The sequence below is a fragment of the Ornithorhynchus anatinus genome, chromosome 14, assembly GCF_004115215.2.
Source record: "Ornithorhynchus anatinus isolate Pmale09 chromosome 14, mOrnAna1.pri.v4, whole genome shotgun sequence".
NCBI classification, from domain to species: domain Eukaryota; kingdom Metazoa; phylum Chordata; class Mammalia; order Monotremata; family Ornithorhynchidae; genus Ornithorhynchus; species Ornithorhynchus anatinus.
Window position 1 is genome coordinate 51,754,490 of NC_041741.1, and position 16,663 is coordinate 51,771,152.

The window sequence follows — 16,663 nt, forward strand, 5'->3', positions numbered from 1 at the left end:
AAATACCAAAATTATTATTAATTATTATTAGTACAAGTTAAGGAACTTAAAATCATTAATCCCTAATGGATAGAGCACGGCCCTGGGAGTCAGAAGGATTTGTGTTCTAATCCTGGCTCTGCCGCTTGTCTGCTGGGTGACCTTGGGCAAATCACTTCCCTTCTCTGGGCCTCAGTTGCCCCATCTGTAAAATGGAGATTAAGATCACGAGTCCCATGTGGCTCAGGAACTGTGTCCAACCTGAATGTCTCATATCTACCGTAGCGCTTAGAACAGTACCTGGCAAATAGTAAGCGCTTAGCAAATACCATTAAAAAAGTTCTCAAGAAGAGGGGCTCAGTATTTCGGAATACTACCTTCTGCAGTAAAGGCCACTTGGAATATTTAAGCAATGGATGCCTTCCCCCCCCCCACTTTTTTTTTTTGGTACATAAACAACGACAGCTCTCGGTTGGGTTTTGTTTTTTTTTTTTTTGCCATAATCGTACTCTAAAATTATACCTAATTTAAAAAAAAGCTCTCAAAAATATAACCGTGTGATTTTTTTCCCCTGAAACCAGAACAACATGCTTTGCCCAAGGTTTTCCTTTTTTTCCCCCCCTAAAACCTTTAGGGAGGAGGCATTTTAATGTGGTTGAACGTTCGTTCACCCGGTCCGATGGGGTGCGTTCATTTTTCTTGCCTGATCAGTGCCCTAAAAACAGATGATCCAATCTTGAATATGTAGGATATGAAACGTCGCCAGCTAGTGCCCCCTCCCCACCCCTCAGACGAGAAAAATTCAACAATACGTTCACCCAGAAATCTCTGTTTTTCATTCACTTTTTACTTTTCCGGGGACGAGAGTGCGTTGAGTTGTCAGAAATAGGTTGGGAAGGTAGGGGAGGGTTTGGGTAGGGAAAGTTAAAGCAAATTGGGCTTTCAGAATCCAGAACCAAAGCATTCGTTCCTCTGAATCTGTCCCCGTTTCAGGCAGCAGGACAGCAGCCGATAGACCCTCGACCCAGATTTAATTGGTGGTGAAAAACCGCGATTTTCAGCCGCAAAGTCACCGGCAGCGAAGTTCGGATTCCCAAAAACGACCTCTCTTGAAGCCATAACCAGGCCGTGATTTTCAGTTTGGGGGATGCGACTGATTCCCCGTTGACTTCTCGACTCCCCACTCCCTTTTCCCATTCCGAATGGCTGCCTAAGAGAGAACTCCACATTCACATTCAGGGGAACAGTGCGCCCACTGTTTGAATTGCAAGGGATCTTTTGGGGGGGGGGCACCGCTGGTGGGGGAACTTGGCCACAGGTAATTTAATTTTTTCAAGGCCCAGTGCTAGTGGCTAGCGAAAGGAAGGCCAGAGGAGAATGGAAAGGGGGGAGCAAGAGAAAGGAAAGAGGTCGGAAGAGAGGGAGAAAGGAAAGGTGGGGGGAAAGGGGGGAAGAGAAAAATTCAATGATCTGCCCATCCCCAGTTTAAGACCTTCCATTATAACGCTTCCCAGACCGGGGGTGTGGGGGGCGGGAAGAGAGGGATTTGAGGGCAGCAGTCTTTCTTCTAGGTGGGGGGCCCAAAGGGAGGAGGAATTAGGGCGGGGGGGAAAGCAGCAAACAGAGGTGTTCTCCAGCACCTCTTGGTCTGCAGCAATCAGAGGTTGGTCTGGGGGTGGGGGGGGGGAGTCGGGAGGGGAGAGGAGCCAGAGAGGCACCCTCCGCCGCCCCCAGCCCCCCACTGACCCCCTTCTCTCTCTCCCTCTGCACTTTCCAAGTTCCCGTTGCTGAGAGTTTCGGACTCTCTCCTCAGCGCTCTCTCTCTCTCTCCTTCATCTGTCTCCTGCCCTCTTCTCTCTCCCTCTCTCCTCCTCCTTTCTCTCCCTCTTTCTTCCTCTCCTCTACCCCTTCTCCCTCTTCGTCTCTCCCCCTCTCCTCTCTCTGTCTTTCCTCCTCCTCCTTTCTCCCTCTATCCTCCTGCCTTTTCTCTCCCCCTTCTCCCTCTCCTCTCTTCCACTCCCCCTCTTTACCTCTCCCCTTTCTCCCTCTTCGTCTCTCCCTTCCTCCTCCTCTCCCTCTTTCTTCCTCTCCTCTCTCTCCCCTTCTCCCTCTTCATCTCTCTCCCCTTCTCTCCGCCTTTCCTCCTCCTCTCTCCCTTTCCTCCTTCCCTCTTCCCTTATCCCTCTCCTCTCTTCCACTCCTACCACTCCTCTCCTCTCTCCCCCTTCGTCTCTCCCCCCCTTCCTCCTCCTTTCTCTCCTTCTCCCTCTTCGTCTCTCCCCCCTCTTCCTCCTCCTTTCTGTCCCTTTCTTTCTTCTCTTTTCCCTTTCTGCCTCTTCCTCTTTCCCCCCTCTTCTTTCCTCGTCTTTCCTTCTTTTCTCTCCCCTTCTCCCTTTCCTCTCTTTCCCCCTTCGCCCTCTTCGTCTCTTCCCCTTCCTCTCCCTCTTTCTTCCTCTCGTCTCCCCCTTCATCCTTCTCCCTTCTTCTTCTCTTCCACTTCTCTTCCTCTCTACCTCTCCTCTCCTCCTCCCTTCTCCCTCTTCGTCTAGCTTCTCCTCTCTCTCCTCCTCTTTCTTTCTCCTCCTGTCTCTTTCCTCTTCTCTTTCCTCCTCTCTCTTTCTCTCCTCTTTCTTTCTTCTCTCTCTCTTCCTCTTCTCTCTCTCTCCTTCTCCTCTCTCTTCCTCTTCCCTCTTTCTTTCTCCTCCTCTCTCCCTCCTCTTCCTCTTCTCTCTCTCTCCTTCTCCTCTTCCTCCCCCCCCCCCCCCCCCCCACCGCCCCCCGGTCTCCAAGCACTTTTGTTGTTCTCTCGCTCACCGCGGAGCATCAGTGCGCATGTACTTGGCGGGGGGTGGGGGTGGGAAGGGGGGGAGGATCCTGTTAGTTCCCCATTCCCCTCCCCCCCCCCCCCCCCCCCCCCGCCACTGCCTGCTCCATCCGGGCACTTCCGAATTAGCATTGACAGCCGAGGCACAACTTTTTCCCGAGGCCAAGTGAAATCAAGGCGCGGGCTGAGGAATATAGTCCCTCCCGTTTCAAGTCTCCGTGGTCCGGGACGCGGCGGTGGCTGGGGAGGGGGGGGGGGGGGGGCGAAGCTAGTCTCCGGGCGGGCGACCTTGGGCGCCGGGCCGCCTCTAGGGGAGGGGGAGGGGAGTGTTAAAAAAGGGGGGGGGATTGGAGGGGAGTTTTTCTCTTCTCCCCCCCCCCCCCATGGGTGGAAAGGGAGGGATGAGCTCGGGTCCCTCCATCCCTCCAGCCAAGAGGCGAGGGAGAAGTTGCTTTGAAGACTGAGGGGTTGTCCCGATTGTTCCCGCCGGGCTTCTCCTCCTCCTGCCTTTCTTCCTCTCTCCCCGGCGTTTGCATTGGCTTCTTGCTCCCCCTCCCCTCCTCCTCCCCTCCCCCTCCTCCTCCCCTTCCCCCCCCTCCTCCTCCTCCCCTCCCCCAAACCAAAACAACTTCACACTGGGATCGCGGGGGAAAAGTGAGCTCCAAGTGGTTGACAAGTTACGGGGATGGAGCTGCAGAGCTTGCAGGAGGCGGCGATCAAAGTGGAGATCCAGTGCCACCAGGTAAAGACGGTGGAGGCCGCGGCCTGCAGCGGGGCCTCCAGCAGGACAGACCCCGGCGTCCTGCAGCCCCCCGAGGGGGAAGGGGGGGACCAAGCAGAGGGGCAGCAGGAGGGCTGGCTGGACTCCAGCCGGCCTGGAGAATCCGGGTCCAGCTGTCGGGGTGGACGGGGGTGGGGGCTGGTGCAGGGGTGGGGGACAAGTGAGGAAGGGGGGAGGCCTCCCCCTCTCCCGGGCTCCCCCTTTGCGATCTCGCCCACCGGGAGAAAAAGTAGCTTTGCAGATTGTTTGCCCCGAGTTTGTGTTTTTGTTGTGGTCTTGGCGGCCGAAGGGAGCTGGAGTAAGATTGCGGTGGGAGCCGGTGTGAGTGTGTGCGAGTGTGAGCGAGGGGGTGCGTGTGCGTGCGTGTGCTGGAGAGATTAGGACGAGACTTGAATATTTATGAGCTTTTGCTTGAAACTGACTCGCTGTATTTACTTGCCTCTTTGTTCATATACCCCCCTCCCCCTTTTCTCACACACACTCACACACACACGCACACACTCATTATTTATTTTTTTTTAACAAAACCCCTTAAAGTTGAAACAGTTTCTCATTCCTCCATCTCGGGCGATCTTCTTTTTTTTTTTTAATAGAAACTAGTTGCACAGATGAAGCCAAATCCACAGGTAAAATGCAGATGGTGCTGACGTTTCAGTGTTTTATCCTGGTGCATTGAGTGCTTTGGTGTTGGGACAGGAAAATGAGAAACTTTATCAGTACAGAGATCTCATTTTGTGGTCTGCTCCGAGTCCTCCGCTACGGGTTGCCTCTGTGTGTGTGTGTGTGTGCATTTGTGCGTGTGCGGTTTTAGAAGGCTTTGGTGTGTGCATGTGTGTGTATGTGTGCGCACGAGTGTGTTGGGGAGAGATTGGGGGGGGGGGGGAAGGAATCGTTTGCGTTTTAACCAATTTGAGATCGCAAGTTTATTCTTTACAGAGGAGTTAACACCTCTCCTGAACATGCATTCTATTGCCATTTTTGCAGAACGGCGAGCTTAAGAAACAAATCCGCGAAAAGCAATTAAGGATAGCAGCTCTAAATGAAAACCAAGTAAGAATGGGATTCATTCGCTCTTAGATGATCGGGGCTTGCGCCTGTCCTTTCGCAACACCCGAAAAAGTGTCTGCGTCAGCTAAAAATACGGAGAGAAGGGAATAGAGATACATTTTCCGAGCCCATAAAGTTACATTGTTGCTTCTCTCTCTTCCTGTTCACTCTCTCCTTCTCTCTCTGTCTCCTCTGTCTCTGTCTCTCGGAAGAAAGGAATCCGGGTTTTACTTTCCTCACGACTGAGAGGGAGGTTAATAATGACTCCCACCCCCCCTCAAAAAAGGGGGGGAGGGGAGGGGAGAGAAGCCGGACTTAAAACGTAGAAAGAACAATTTTTTGAGGCGTCCATTTTGAGTTTGTCGACATGTTTTAGGAATATGGAAAATTCTCTTCCTTCGGGTTACTTTGCAGTTGGAGCCCCCACCCCCCCACCCCGGGCAACGTGAAGAGGGAAACTTGGGGATCCGGGGCGGCCGGGGTTCCGTGGCTCAAGCCTGTTCTGGTTCCCTTCGCAAAACGCGTTTTTATGGATGACTTTTTACACCTTTCCTCCTCCCCCACCCCCCCCCCCCCCTTGCCATTGTCTCGTTCCGTTCCGAGCTGGCGCGTTGGATTTGATTGATCGATCCTCGTCGATCTGGGCCACTTTTGACTTTTTCCTCTGCGTCCGTGATGGTGGAGATTAGTGGGACCCCCCCTCCCCCAAGACCAAAGAGCCGAGAGCGCTCCTCCTCCTCCCCACCCTTGCAAACTTTTGATTTTTAGGTTAAAAAAAGTTCTGGGGTGGGTGGGGGGCTCAGGTGCCAAGCTGGGGTGGCGATGGGGAGGTCTACCCTACCCCCACCCCCCACCCCGTGCCCTCCCCTGCCCTCCCTGGGGAGGCCGAAAGTTGTGCGTGCGGTGATGGAGTTGCTCCGGGTCTTTGGAGGGTCTCGCCGGGGACCGCGCGTCTTCAGCACCGCGAACAGAGGCCCGAGGAAGCGCGGCCCCGCCGCTCCTCCGCCCGGCCGGCGCTGCACGCCGCTGCACGCCACTGCACGCCACTGCACGCAGCCCCTCCCCACCTCCCTCCCCCAACCTCTTCCTCCTCTCCTCCTTCCCCTCCCCTCCCCAAACTCTTCCTCCTCCCTTCCCCAGCCTCTCCTCTCCCCCTCCCTCTTCCCTTCCTCAATCTTTCCCCTCTCTCCTCCCTTTCCCAACCTTTCCTCCCCCCCCCCCTTCCTCATCCTCTCCTCCCCCCTCCATCCTCAATCTTCCCCTCCCTCTCCCTCAATCTTCCCCTCCCTCCTCCCTTCCCCAATCTCTCCTCCCCTTCTCTCTTTCCCAACCTCTCCTCCCCCCTCCATCCTCAATCTTCCCCTCCCTCCTCCCTTCCTCAGCCTCTCCTCCCCCTCCCTCAGTCTTTCTCCTCCCTCCTCCCCCTCCTCCCTTTGCCAACTTCCCCTCCCCCCTCCCTTCCCCAACCTCTCCTCCCCCTCCTCCCTTTCCCAACCTCTCCTCCCTCCTCCCTCCTCCCTCCTCCCTCTTTCCCCTCCCTCCTCCCTTCCCCAACTTCTCCCTCCTCCCTCTTCCATCTTCCCCTCCCTCCTCCCTTCCCCAACCTCTCCTCCCCCTCCTCCCTTTCCCATCCTCTCCTCCTCCCCTCCCTCCCCCCTTCCCAACCTCCCCTCTGTCCCTCCCTCCTCCCTTCCCCAATCTCTTCCTCCTCATTCTCTTCCTCCTCTCCTCCCTTCTCACTGCCCCGATCTCTTCCTCGCCCCCTCCCCACTTTCGGTACTTCTAGTGTAAAAGCCCAAAGGGTATCTGCCGGCTCGCAGCCCCCCCATCCCCCACCCCCCGCACTTCTCCTCTGGGCCTCTTCCTCCTCCTCCTCCCCCTGGACCCCCCTCCCCTAGCCCTGAGCCAAGAACTTTCAACCTGGCATCCAATCCCTCGGGGCTTCCGCAGCTTTCCAAAAGCTCTTTTGGCGGAAATGGGATCTGCCCCCTCCCGCCCCCTTCCCTCCCCGGCCCCCTCCATATCCCTCTGGTTGCCTGCTCCCCTCCCCCATCTCTTTCCCCCCTCCCCCATCTCTTTCCCCCCTCCCCCATCCCTTTCCCCCCTCCGAATCGATCACGATTCCTTAGGAATGCAGCCGAGCGACCCGGATTCCAGAGCCAAACTTGGTCCAGCGCCGCGGACTCTTATTAATGAGAAGGCGATTGTCATTGCTGCTGATTGCAAAGCTGGATCCCCCTGCACCCTCCGCCCCCAGGCTCCTTTCCCCCACCCCCGACCCCCGATCTCCTCTCCCCAATGCCCCCCGAGACCAAAGTGGCTCAGATTTCCAAACCCCCGGTCCATGAAGCCATCTCAGCTTTTACGTTCTTTATGCGTTTATTTCTGGCAGGGAGAGGGAAGAAGAGGAGGAGGAAGGTGAAAGGAGGAGGAGCGAAGGGGAGGAGGAAGAAGAGGAGGGGAGGAGGAAGAGGAAAGGGGGGAGGGGAGAGGGAAGGGGGGGGCAGGAGAAGAAGAAGGATGGTTGAGGGTGGGGTGAGCCGCTATTTTATTTCGAAGCCTAGCGAAAGTTATAAAGTGTTGGTGAAGGTGGTCGGGGAGGAGGAGGAGGAGATGGAGTGGGCCATGTCGGTGCACGGAGGGGTTCCCTTATTTATTTTTCTCCTCCACCCCCTGCCCCTTGCTCAGGATTCGGGGATCCGAATTTGTCAAACCCCCCTGGGCTTGGTAGTGGAAGCTTCCATTTTGTGAGGTTGGTGGAGGGCGGGTGTGTGTGTGTGTGTGTTGGGGGGGGGGTCTCCCTTCGGGCGAGAACATGGAGAAAACTCTGCAGAGTTTGGAGGAGGGGGCGATCATTACCATTTTGATTGCTTTGATGCCATTTTTGGAGGGGGAGGGGTTAGACTACCCTACTCCGTGGAGCACAAAGATGGTTAATCACCGTAGAGCATCAAATCCGATACTTTCTTTTTTCAGGCCAATCTCCCACTGCACACTAGCCAAGAGCCGTTAAGCCTTTAGATATTTATTTATTTATTTTATTTTGAGGCTGATTGGCCACCGTGCAACAACCGAGACAGAGGATTCAAAAACTACAACCAAAAAACCCCAAATCACAAACCAACTCAAGAAAGGTAGTAGCGATGTCTGCCACAGAATATCTTTATGAGAATAGTTTTCACAATTTTGAAGAGGAGAGTAGGTGGTGTGCGTTTGATTCCCCCTACCATTGTGGCAACTCTTTCAAGGCTATTTACATTTTTATGGTGGTAGTGAAAGAGAAGCTATTTATCATATGTCATGCTGGAATTTAGAAAAGGCAGAAAGACGTGTTTAAAAATAGTGTTTCAACAACGAGGGAACATTTTGTGGGGCAAAGGGGGTATGCCGTTTCCAGCCCTGACCTTTTTTTGGATCCAAAATCGGGGAGCAAACAAAGGCAACGTATTCCCCTTTCTTCTGAACTTTATTTTTTTTTTCTCACTTAGAAAGTGCTAAGTAACTAGAAATTAAGATGTTGGGACAAGGCCTGCTTGTGGCCTTACACGGTGAAACTCCCATTTGTAGGAGCGAGACCCCCCAAGTGCTGTTTTTTTTTTCTTCCTCCTTTCCCCCTTTGTGACATTTTATGTGGCGAGGAGGGAGGGGGTGGGGAGAGGTGGGGGGCGGGGGAAGAGTGGTCCAGCATGTTAATGAACCGGCTGCATTGTCTCTCTCAGTGTTGGGCAGGCCACCAGTGAAAGGAGTTTGGAAGCTAGTACTGCTCACCTGGCCTCCCTTGGGCAGAGTTTGGTTAAGGTTGGTGATCTCGGGCCACAGTGGCGATTGAGATGTGGGGAAAGAATCTCTTCCCCTGTTTGCTATCACTATTGTGTCACCTATGCACTTTTTTATGGTATTTGTTAAGCACTTGCTATGTGGTAAGCACTGTATTAAGCGCTGGGGAAGATACAAGCTAATCAGGTTGGACACAGTCCCCCGTCCCAAATGGGGCAAACAGCCTTAATTCCCATTTACAGGTGAGGGAACTGAGGCCCAGAGAAGTGAACTGACCTGTCCAAGGTCACACAGCAGACCCGCGGTGGAGCCAGGCTTAGAACCCAGATCCTTCTTATTCCCAGGCCCAGGTTCTATCCACTTAGCCACACGGCTTCTTGTGCAGAACACTCCTTTCTTGGGGCCTGGCGGTCAAAAAAGAAAGAGAATAGACTTACTCGGGGAAGTGAGAGTGGACTTATTTGAACTTAGGTCTGCACTCTTTAATCACTTTGACTTTTACCCCAGCCTTGCAGAATTTATGTATATATCCATCGGCAATTGATTTTAATGTCTGCCTCCCGCTCTAGGCTGTAAGCTTCTTGCGGGCAGGGAATGTGTCCCCTAACTCTATTGTACTGTACTCTCCTAAGCAGTTACTACAGTATGTGTTCAATAAATGGCCTGCTGATTGATGGATTGATTGGAGGAGGAAGGTCTTGGGGAGGAAGGTGTGGAGAAGGAAGGTGTGGAGGAGGAAGGTCTGGAGCAGGAAAGTGTGGAGGAGGAAAGTGTGGAGGAGGAAGGTGTGGAGGAGGAAAGTCTGGAGGAGGAAGGTCTGAAAGAGGAAGATGTGGAGGAGGAAGTTCTTGGCGAGAAAGATCTGGAGGAGGAAAGTCTGGAGGAGGAAGGTGTTGGACCTGGCCTGACTCATTCCTTTAAGACACCCTCAACCTCGAACACGGCCAAACGCACGGACACAGGGAAACAATACAGCATAACCCCATACGTCCAGAGAATCAAACCCAAAAGTTGGCAATCACTGTTTTACCCAATAGCAGTGCACTCGTAGGAGTTGAGCAGTTATGGGGTGAATTGAGCTCCCACTGGGGTCAGGGCACTGTACTGGGTGCCAGGGAAGTACAAATCAAGGATATGACCTATTTCCTGACCAGAAGGAGCTTCCATTCTACTTGTGGAGATGGATTTAAAATATTTACAAACAGGACAATCAGAATGAGCCGATTGACTGTCCATTTCATTATCCGTATATACATAAGTGCTCCACTAGATTATATGCTCCTTGAAGGCAGGGAGCAGGCTGACCCCTTCTATTGTCCTCTCCCTAGCTCTTCGTACAGTGTTCTGCACACAGTAAGTACTCAATAAACACCACTGATTATTTAACCCGGGGTGGGTTGAATTAAGATGGGGTTGGAGACATTGTCCTGGGCCTATTTGTCAGAGCTCCAAGTGGTGACAAAAAAAAAAATCATCTCAGTAACAGATAAAGACTTGGGGGATTTTTAAGGTAGAGATGGAAGGGCAGACCACTGACAGAAGGAGTGCTGCCCAGTGGAAAGAGCCTAGGGCTGGGTGTCAGGAGGTGTGGATTCTAATCCTGGCTCTGCCACTTCTTTGCTGTGTGGTCTTGGAAAAGGTCACGTAACTTCTCTGTGCCTCAGCTTCCACTTCTGTAAAGTGGAGATTATTAAATATCTGGTCTCAGTCTCCTTTAAACTGTGAGTCTCATGTGAGGCGGACGCTGAGTCTCACCTTATAACTTCTGTCTACTTCAGAGCTTACGATGTAGTAAGCACTTACCAAATATCACAATTATTATACATCATTATTTCAGGTCTTTAGAAAGGTGAGAAGCATGAGAAGCATGAGAAGCAACATGGCTCAGTGGAAAGAGCACGGGCTTTGGAGTCAGAGGTCATGAGTTCGAATCCCGGCTCCGCCACTTGTCAGCTGTGTGACTTTGGGCAAGTCACTTAGAACAGTGCTCGGCACATAGTAAGTGCTTAATAAATACCAACAAAAAAAAGGTGAAAGAAAAAGAGAAATGTCAATATTCATCATCAAAATTCTATCTTAAAGGAATTATTTCCCAGTGGGATGGTGATGCAGGTCTTTTTTTTTTCATGGTATTTGTTATGCGCTTACTATGTGCCAGGCACTGTACTCAGAACTGGGGTAGACACAAGCTAATCAGGTTGGACAGAGTTCCAGTCCCACATGGGACTCAGATTTAATCCCCATTTTACAGAGGAGGTAACTGAGGTACAAAGAAATTAAGTGACTTGTCCAAGGTCATAGAGCAGTCAAGTGGCAGAGCTGGGATTAGAACCCAGGTCCTCTGAGTCCCAGGCTCTTTTCACTAGGCAACACTGCTTCTAGAAAAGAAACTTGAAAGGAAAGGAAACCTTGAAAAAGGACTTACTTTTCCAGAAGCCTTGTGGGCATCAGCTCGTTTCCAGGTCTCCTCCAAAAGGCAAAGAAAGAAACTTTCCTTCCACGAAGGAATTGGAAGACACATTCTCGAGAACCAACGCACGTAGTAAGCAATGAATAAATACCACAATTATTATGATTATTATCATTATATGTTTGACTCTCGTGTGTGGCCTCCCTGGTTTCTGTGCCACTGTTCTCTGCTGGCACAAGAAGCTGGCATCATTGCTGGGTCCCAGCTGGGGTGGCACAGGAGAACCCCACCGTGGCTCAGGATCCGCTTAAAGTCATTCATTCATTCATTCATTCGTATTTATTGAGCGTTTACTATGTGCAGAACACTATACTAAAAGCTTGAGAGAGTACACTATCACAATGAACAAACACATTTCCTGCCCACAACGAGCTTACAGTCTCATCACCACCACTACCTTGAACTGGATTCTGGGGGCACTGGGAAACCCAAGATCAGTGTTTCTCAAGCCCCAAACAATTTTTCTTGCTGCCTTCCAAATCAGTAGATGGGAAGGATTGTCTGGATAGTAGATTTTGTATCTGTTTGTCCCAAATCCTTAGGCCCCCAAAGGCGAGCCCCCATCGTCTAGATGACTGGCTGGGTGGACGGACAAACTGATGGTAGGATAGAAGGATGGATGGTTGGAGGGATGGGTTGACAGAAGGGTGGATGGGTGGATGGGCTGGCGGACAGACTGACAAAAGCATGGGTAGATGGATGAATGGATGGATGAATAGATGGGTAAACAGATGGAAGGATGGACAAAACAGTGGATGGATGGATGGATGGATGGATGGATGGATGGATGGATGGATGGACGGATGGACGGACAGACTGATGGCAGAATGGACAGATGGATAGATGGATCAACTAATGGAAAGGAGGACATATGGATGGATGGATAGATGGATGGACGGACTGATGGCAGGATGGATGGATGGTCGCATGGATGGATGCATGGGCAGATGTATGGAAGGCTGGCTGGCACGATAGGTGGGAGGATGGTCAAAAGGATGAATGGATGGGCAGACAGATGGACAGATGGATCGGACTGAGTTCTGGACTGGTCATCCAACACTCTGTCTGGGCTCTCCAGAAGGAGCCACAAGACTGGCTATGAGGACAGTGAATAGAACTTTTGCTGCCCTGGGGGATCAGAATGACATTGTCAATCTGGACAGAGTGGCTTTTGGAGAGGAGGTTCAGAGCTACAGGCTGATCTGGCTGGTGGCCTCCTGGCAGCTGGGGAGAATCCACGTCCCAGACTGGCCACCCGCTTTGGCTCTGCCCTTCCCTGACCTGCCCGAGCCCGCCACCCACCGTGGACCGGGGGCAAGAGTGACTGCGACGTCCGTCCTAAACCGTCCGCTTTGATACTTGAGCCTCTTCAAACACCTGCTGTCAGAGCAGCACAATTGATTTCAATTAACTTTGAATTTCTTCAATAAGACGACTCTTATAATAACTCCGGTAATCCCATGGTGTCTCATTAGAGGAGCTGGCTAGGGTGATTATCCTTGTGATTTAGCAAGCTTTCCCCTCACAAGGCTCTTTGTCTACTCCAAAGGAAGAATCGCAGGGACAATTGCCTTTCATTTCGCGGATGCTGTTCGAAGAGAGAGAGAGGAGAGCAGCTACCCCTTCCACGTCAGAAAGTACCCAATGCGGACTCCAGGAACTGGGTGTTTGTTCTTCAATCTCGGCTGTTTTTGGGTCACCCCCTCCCAAAGTACTTTAGGAGAGATGATGCACTCTATAGCCACTTTCTCGCTTCTTGGGCACTTTTACCACTGGATTTTTTTTCTAGTATTTGGTAAGCGTTACTGTGTGCCAAGTCTGTTCTAAGCACTGGGGTAGATACAGGTTAGTCAGGTCAGGCACAGTCCATGTCCCACATGGGGCTCACAGTTTAAATAAGAGGGAGAACAAGGATTGAATCCCCATTTCACTGTTGAGGAGACTGAGACTGAGAAAAGTGAAGTGACTTATCCAAGGACATGCAGCAGACAAGGGGCGGCTCCAGGTTTAGAACCCAGCTCCTAGAACTCCCAGGCCTGTGCTTTCCCCACTAAGCCACAGTGTTTCCCACTGCTTCCCACACTGCTTGTTCCTTGGGTCCACCTCAGTCTCCAGTTGGGCCATCCATCCCTTCAGCCAGCAGGGTGATTTTTCCCAGCATTCTTTGTCCCGGTAAGAATAACTTAAGCATCTACTCCGCTTTGGTCAGTTGTATTTACTGAGCACATATCGTGTGCAGAGCACTGTACTAAGCACTTGGGAGAATACAGTAGAACAATAAAGTCCCTGCCCACTGTACTAAGCTCTGGGGGAGATAGAAGATAATAAGGTTGGACACAGCCCCCGGCCCACATGCGGCTCGCTTGCACAATGACCTTCCTGCCTTTCAGATAGAGGGATTCTCAGCCCAGCTCCTAGATGAGATTCTGGGCTTAGAGAAGCAGCATGGCTCAGTGGAAAGAGCATGGGCTTGGGAGTCAGAGGTCATGGGTTCTAGTCCTGGCTCCGCCACTTGTCAGCTGTGTGACTTTGGGCAAGTCACTTCACTTCTCTGTGCCTCAGTTACCTTATCTGTAAAGTGGGGATTAAGACTGTGAGCCCCACGTGGGACAACCTGAATACCTTGCATCCCCCCCAGTGCTTAGGACAGTACTTGGCACTTAGTAAGCACTTAACAAATACTATCATTATTACTATTAAGATACTTCTCCAGGGCTCACTTACCTCATCTGTAAAATGGAGATTGAGACTGTGAGCTCCACATGAGAAAGGGACTGCATCCAACCCGATTTGCTTGTATCCACCTCAGTGCTTATCCATTGCCTGGCACATAGTAAGTGCTTAACGAATACCACAGTTATTATTATTATTAACTCTCTTTCCTGGAGTGGTAAGGAAGGGTGTCCTCATCCAGACAGGTGGAAGGTGGACACTGGCCGGGCCTGGCCGCGTCGAGCTGGCAGGGGTACTGGGGTGGGTTGCGGGCAGGAGGCAGAGACGGGGAGTGAGACTGATCCTCCCGACCAAGAGGAAACAGGAAAGGGGAGGCAGCAGGGCTGGCAGGAGATGGGACCGATCCCACACGTATTCATCTTTTGGAAGAAAGCTAAGGAGTCACTATTTCAGGCCGCCTGAGAGGTCACGGGCTACAGCCTCGCTGCCCTCTGTCCTCCCTGCGCCCCACCGGCCCTATCCAGAATCTGGTAGCCAGTTTCCTAGCAAGGGACCATTGAGGGTCAGGGGATCGCTCTCTGTCTTCCCTAGTCGCTCAAGAGAGAGAGAACCCACGTAAGCTTTTTTCTAAAGCAGCTCCTTGCAGGGCGCCCCGGGAAATTGCTGATGTTGCTGAGTTCGAGCTGATCGCTGACCCCCTCACCCTCCGACCGCCAGCGGCCATTGAAATCGAAGTCGTGCTGCGTTTCCACCCATTTCCATCTTTAGCATGCAGAGGGTGTGGGCAGGGAATGTGTCTGTTTATTGTTAGATTGGACTCTCCCAAGAGTTTAGTACAGTGCTCTGCACATAGTAAGCGCTCAATAAACACAATTGGTTGATCGACTGGAGGGCGGAGATGGGGGGCGGTATTTAATCTCTCTGATAAGTTAAAGGTTAGGTCTCTGGGACCCTGTGGCTGGGAGCCCGAAACACAGCCACTGAAGTGACTGGTTTGGGCATGGGAGCCGTGTGAGGGCGGGTAGTGCTGCTTGAAGAATGGACTTAATTTTCAGAGCAGGGGTGTTGGGGAACCTGCGGATAACCTCCTCCTCTCCCCCACCCCCCGATCTCCCTCTTCCCCTCATCTCTTCTGTCCCTCCTGTCCCTCCCCACCCAAATCTACCCCATTTTTGGTGTCTAACTTAGAGAAGTTTGGAACTTGATGCTTCATTGTGGGGTTTTTTTTTAGAATTGCCTAATTGTCAACACCCCTCTCAAGGTCACACCTAGAGAGTTCCCAGTACTCTACCAGTCTCAATTACAGGAGGGAGAGCCAGGTAGAGGCATATCCATTCCCTTCCTAGCTTGGGCAGTGGCTAGCGAGTGGAAGGCAATCTGCTACAAGTCAAAACTCACCTGTGCTGAGCAGCAGCAGCGTGGGAGAGAATCAAGGGCGAAGACTCAAGTCCACTGCACGGAAAGAGGCAATGGTAAACCACTACTGTATTTTTGCTAAGAAAACTCTATGGATGCACTACCAGAATGATTGCAGATGGAGGTGGGCTGTTATGGGAGAGATGTGTCCATGGCATTGCTATGGGTCCATGGGTCGAAGATGACTCGATGGCATAAGACAAGAATCGCTAACATCCTATCGCATGATCTGGGCAAATCACTTCTCTGAGACTTAGTTTTCTCATCTGTAAAATGGGGATTCAGTATCTGCTCTTCCTCCTACTTAGACTGTGAGCCCCATGTGGGACAGCGACTCTGTCTAGCCTGATTATCTTGTATCTATCTACCCCATTGTTTAGTATAGTACAGTGCTTGACACGTAGTAAAGCGCGTAAGAAATGCTATGCAAGAAAGCATCTTGCAGCTCTGTCTCTAGCCAGCTGTGTGACCTTAGGCATGTCAGCTAACTTCTCTGGGCCTCAGTTTCCCTACCTGTAAAATGGAGGAAAACTCCCTACTTTCCCTCCCTCATAGGCTCTAAGCCCCATGTGCTTTTTTTTTTTTTAAAAAAGGTATTTGTTAAGCACTTATTATGTGCCAGTCATCAAGACTTAGGAACCAAATGTTTGTGTGGAGGAATCAGTCCTGGAAGAATTGTGGCCTAGCAGAAAGAGCATAGCAGTCATGAGATCTGGGTTCTGATCCTGGCTCTGTCACTTACCTGCTGGGGACCTTGGGCAACTACGTTACTTGTTTGGGCCTCAGTTTCCATATCGGTAGAACGGGGGTTAAATAACAGTTTTCCCATCTCCCTTAGACCATGAGCCCCTTGTAGGATGGGGACTGTGTGGTTGTATTACATTTTCCCCAGTTCAAGCACATACTTTGTGCTTAACAAATGCCACAATTATTATTTTTATTATTCAACTGCTGGGGCAGTGGGCCAAAGTGTAAAGTTGTCCCTTTATTTGATTTGCACGAATCCAGCATAGAGCCTTTGCCATTGTTCTAAGGGCTGGACAGGTTGCTGGGACTTCCTTGCAGATCTGTCCACATAGATATTAATTGGGGATTTGTTAAGCCCTTCCTCTGTGCCAAGCACTGTACTAAACACTGTACTAAACAAGATAATCAGGTCATACACAGTCCCTGTCCCAGGTGGCCCTTATAGTCTAAGTGGGAGGGAGATGAGGAACTAAGGCCCAGAGAAGTGAAATGATTTGCCTAAGGTCACACGGCAGGCATGTGATGGGGCAGATTTAGAACCCAGGTTCCCTGACTCCCAGCCCCATACTGTTTCTGCTAGGACATGCTTCAAACAGGCTGGCTTGCAGACCAACTGGCCCATCCTGCTTGTTGACTGGGCTGACCACCACAATTTTCCGTTTAATGAATCTCTCCGAGCCGCCCATGATCGCCTGTGGATCTGTAGGCCAGCTGAAGCTTTTCTTAGGAACCACAGAACAGAGGAAAGACCTGGGCCTCAGAAATATGCCGACTGGGGAGGACAGAAAGAGTGAGAGAGAGAGAAAGAGAGAAGCGAGAGATGGAAAGAACAGAGGGCTTTTGATATCATTCAGGCGGAAAGCCAATATGCGAATGTAAATGAGCCTGAAAATGTAATTAAAAATATATATTTATTGGGCCTGTGATATGGAATTGAATATGAGCCACA

The 16,663-nt window shown here is 51.4% G+C and overlaps 1 protein-coding gene across 4 annotated transcripts in view; it reads left to right on the forward strand.

Moving 5' to 3' along the window:
• The first annotated feature begins 3,415 nt into the window (after positions 1–3,415).
• Positions 3,416–16,663, forward strand: part of PHF21B (PHD finger protein 21B) — a 56,842-nt gene continuing 43,594 nt past the window's right edge. For 2 of the 4 annotated variants that reach the window (XM_029079491.2, XM_029079494.2), the window contains exons 1-3: positions 3,416–3,545; positions 4,178–4,210; positions 4,569–4,634. In XM_029079491.2, coding sequence (XP_028935324.1) covers positions 3,489–3,545; positions 4,178–4,210; positions 4,569–4,634 — 156 coding nt within the window. In that variant the 5' untranslated portion in view covers positions 3,416–3,488. The remainder of the gene's footprint in view (positions 3,546–4,177; positions 4,211–4,568; positions 4,635–16,663) is intronic. The other 2 variants (XM_029079492.2, XM_029079493.2) reach the window with 2 other exon arrangements.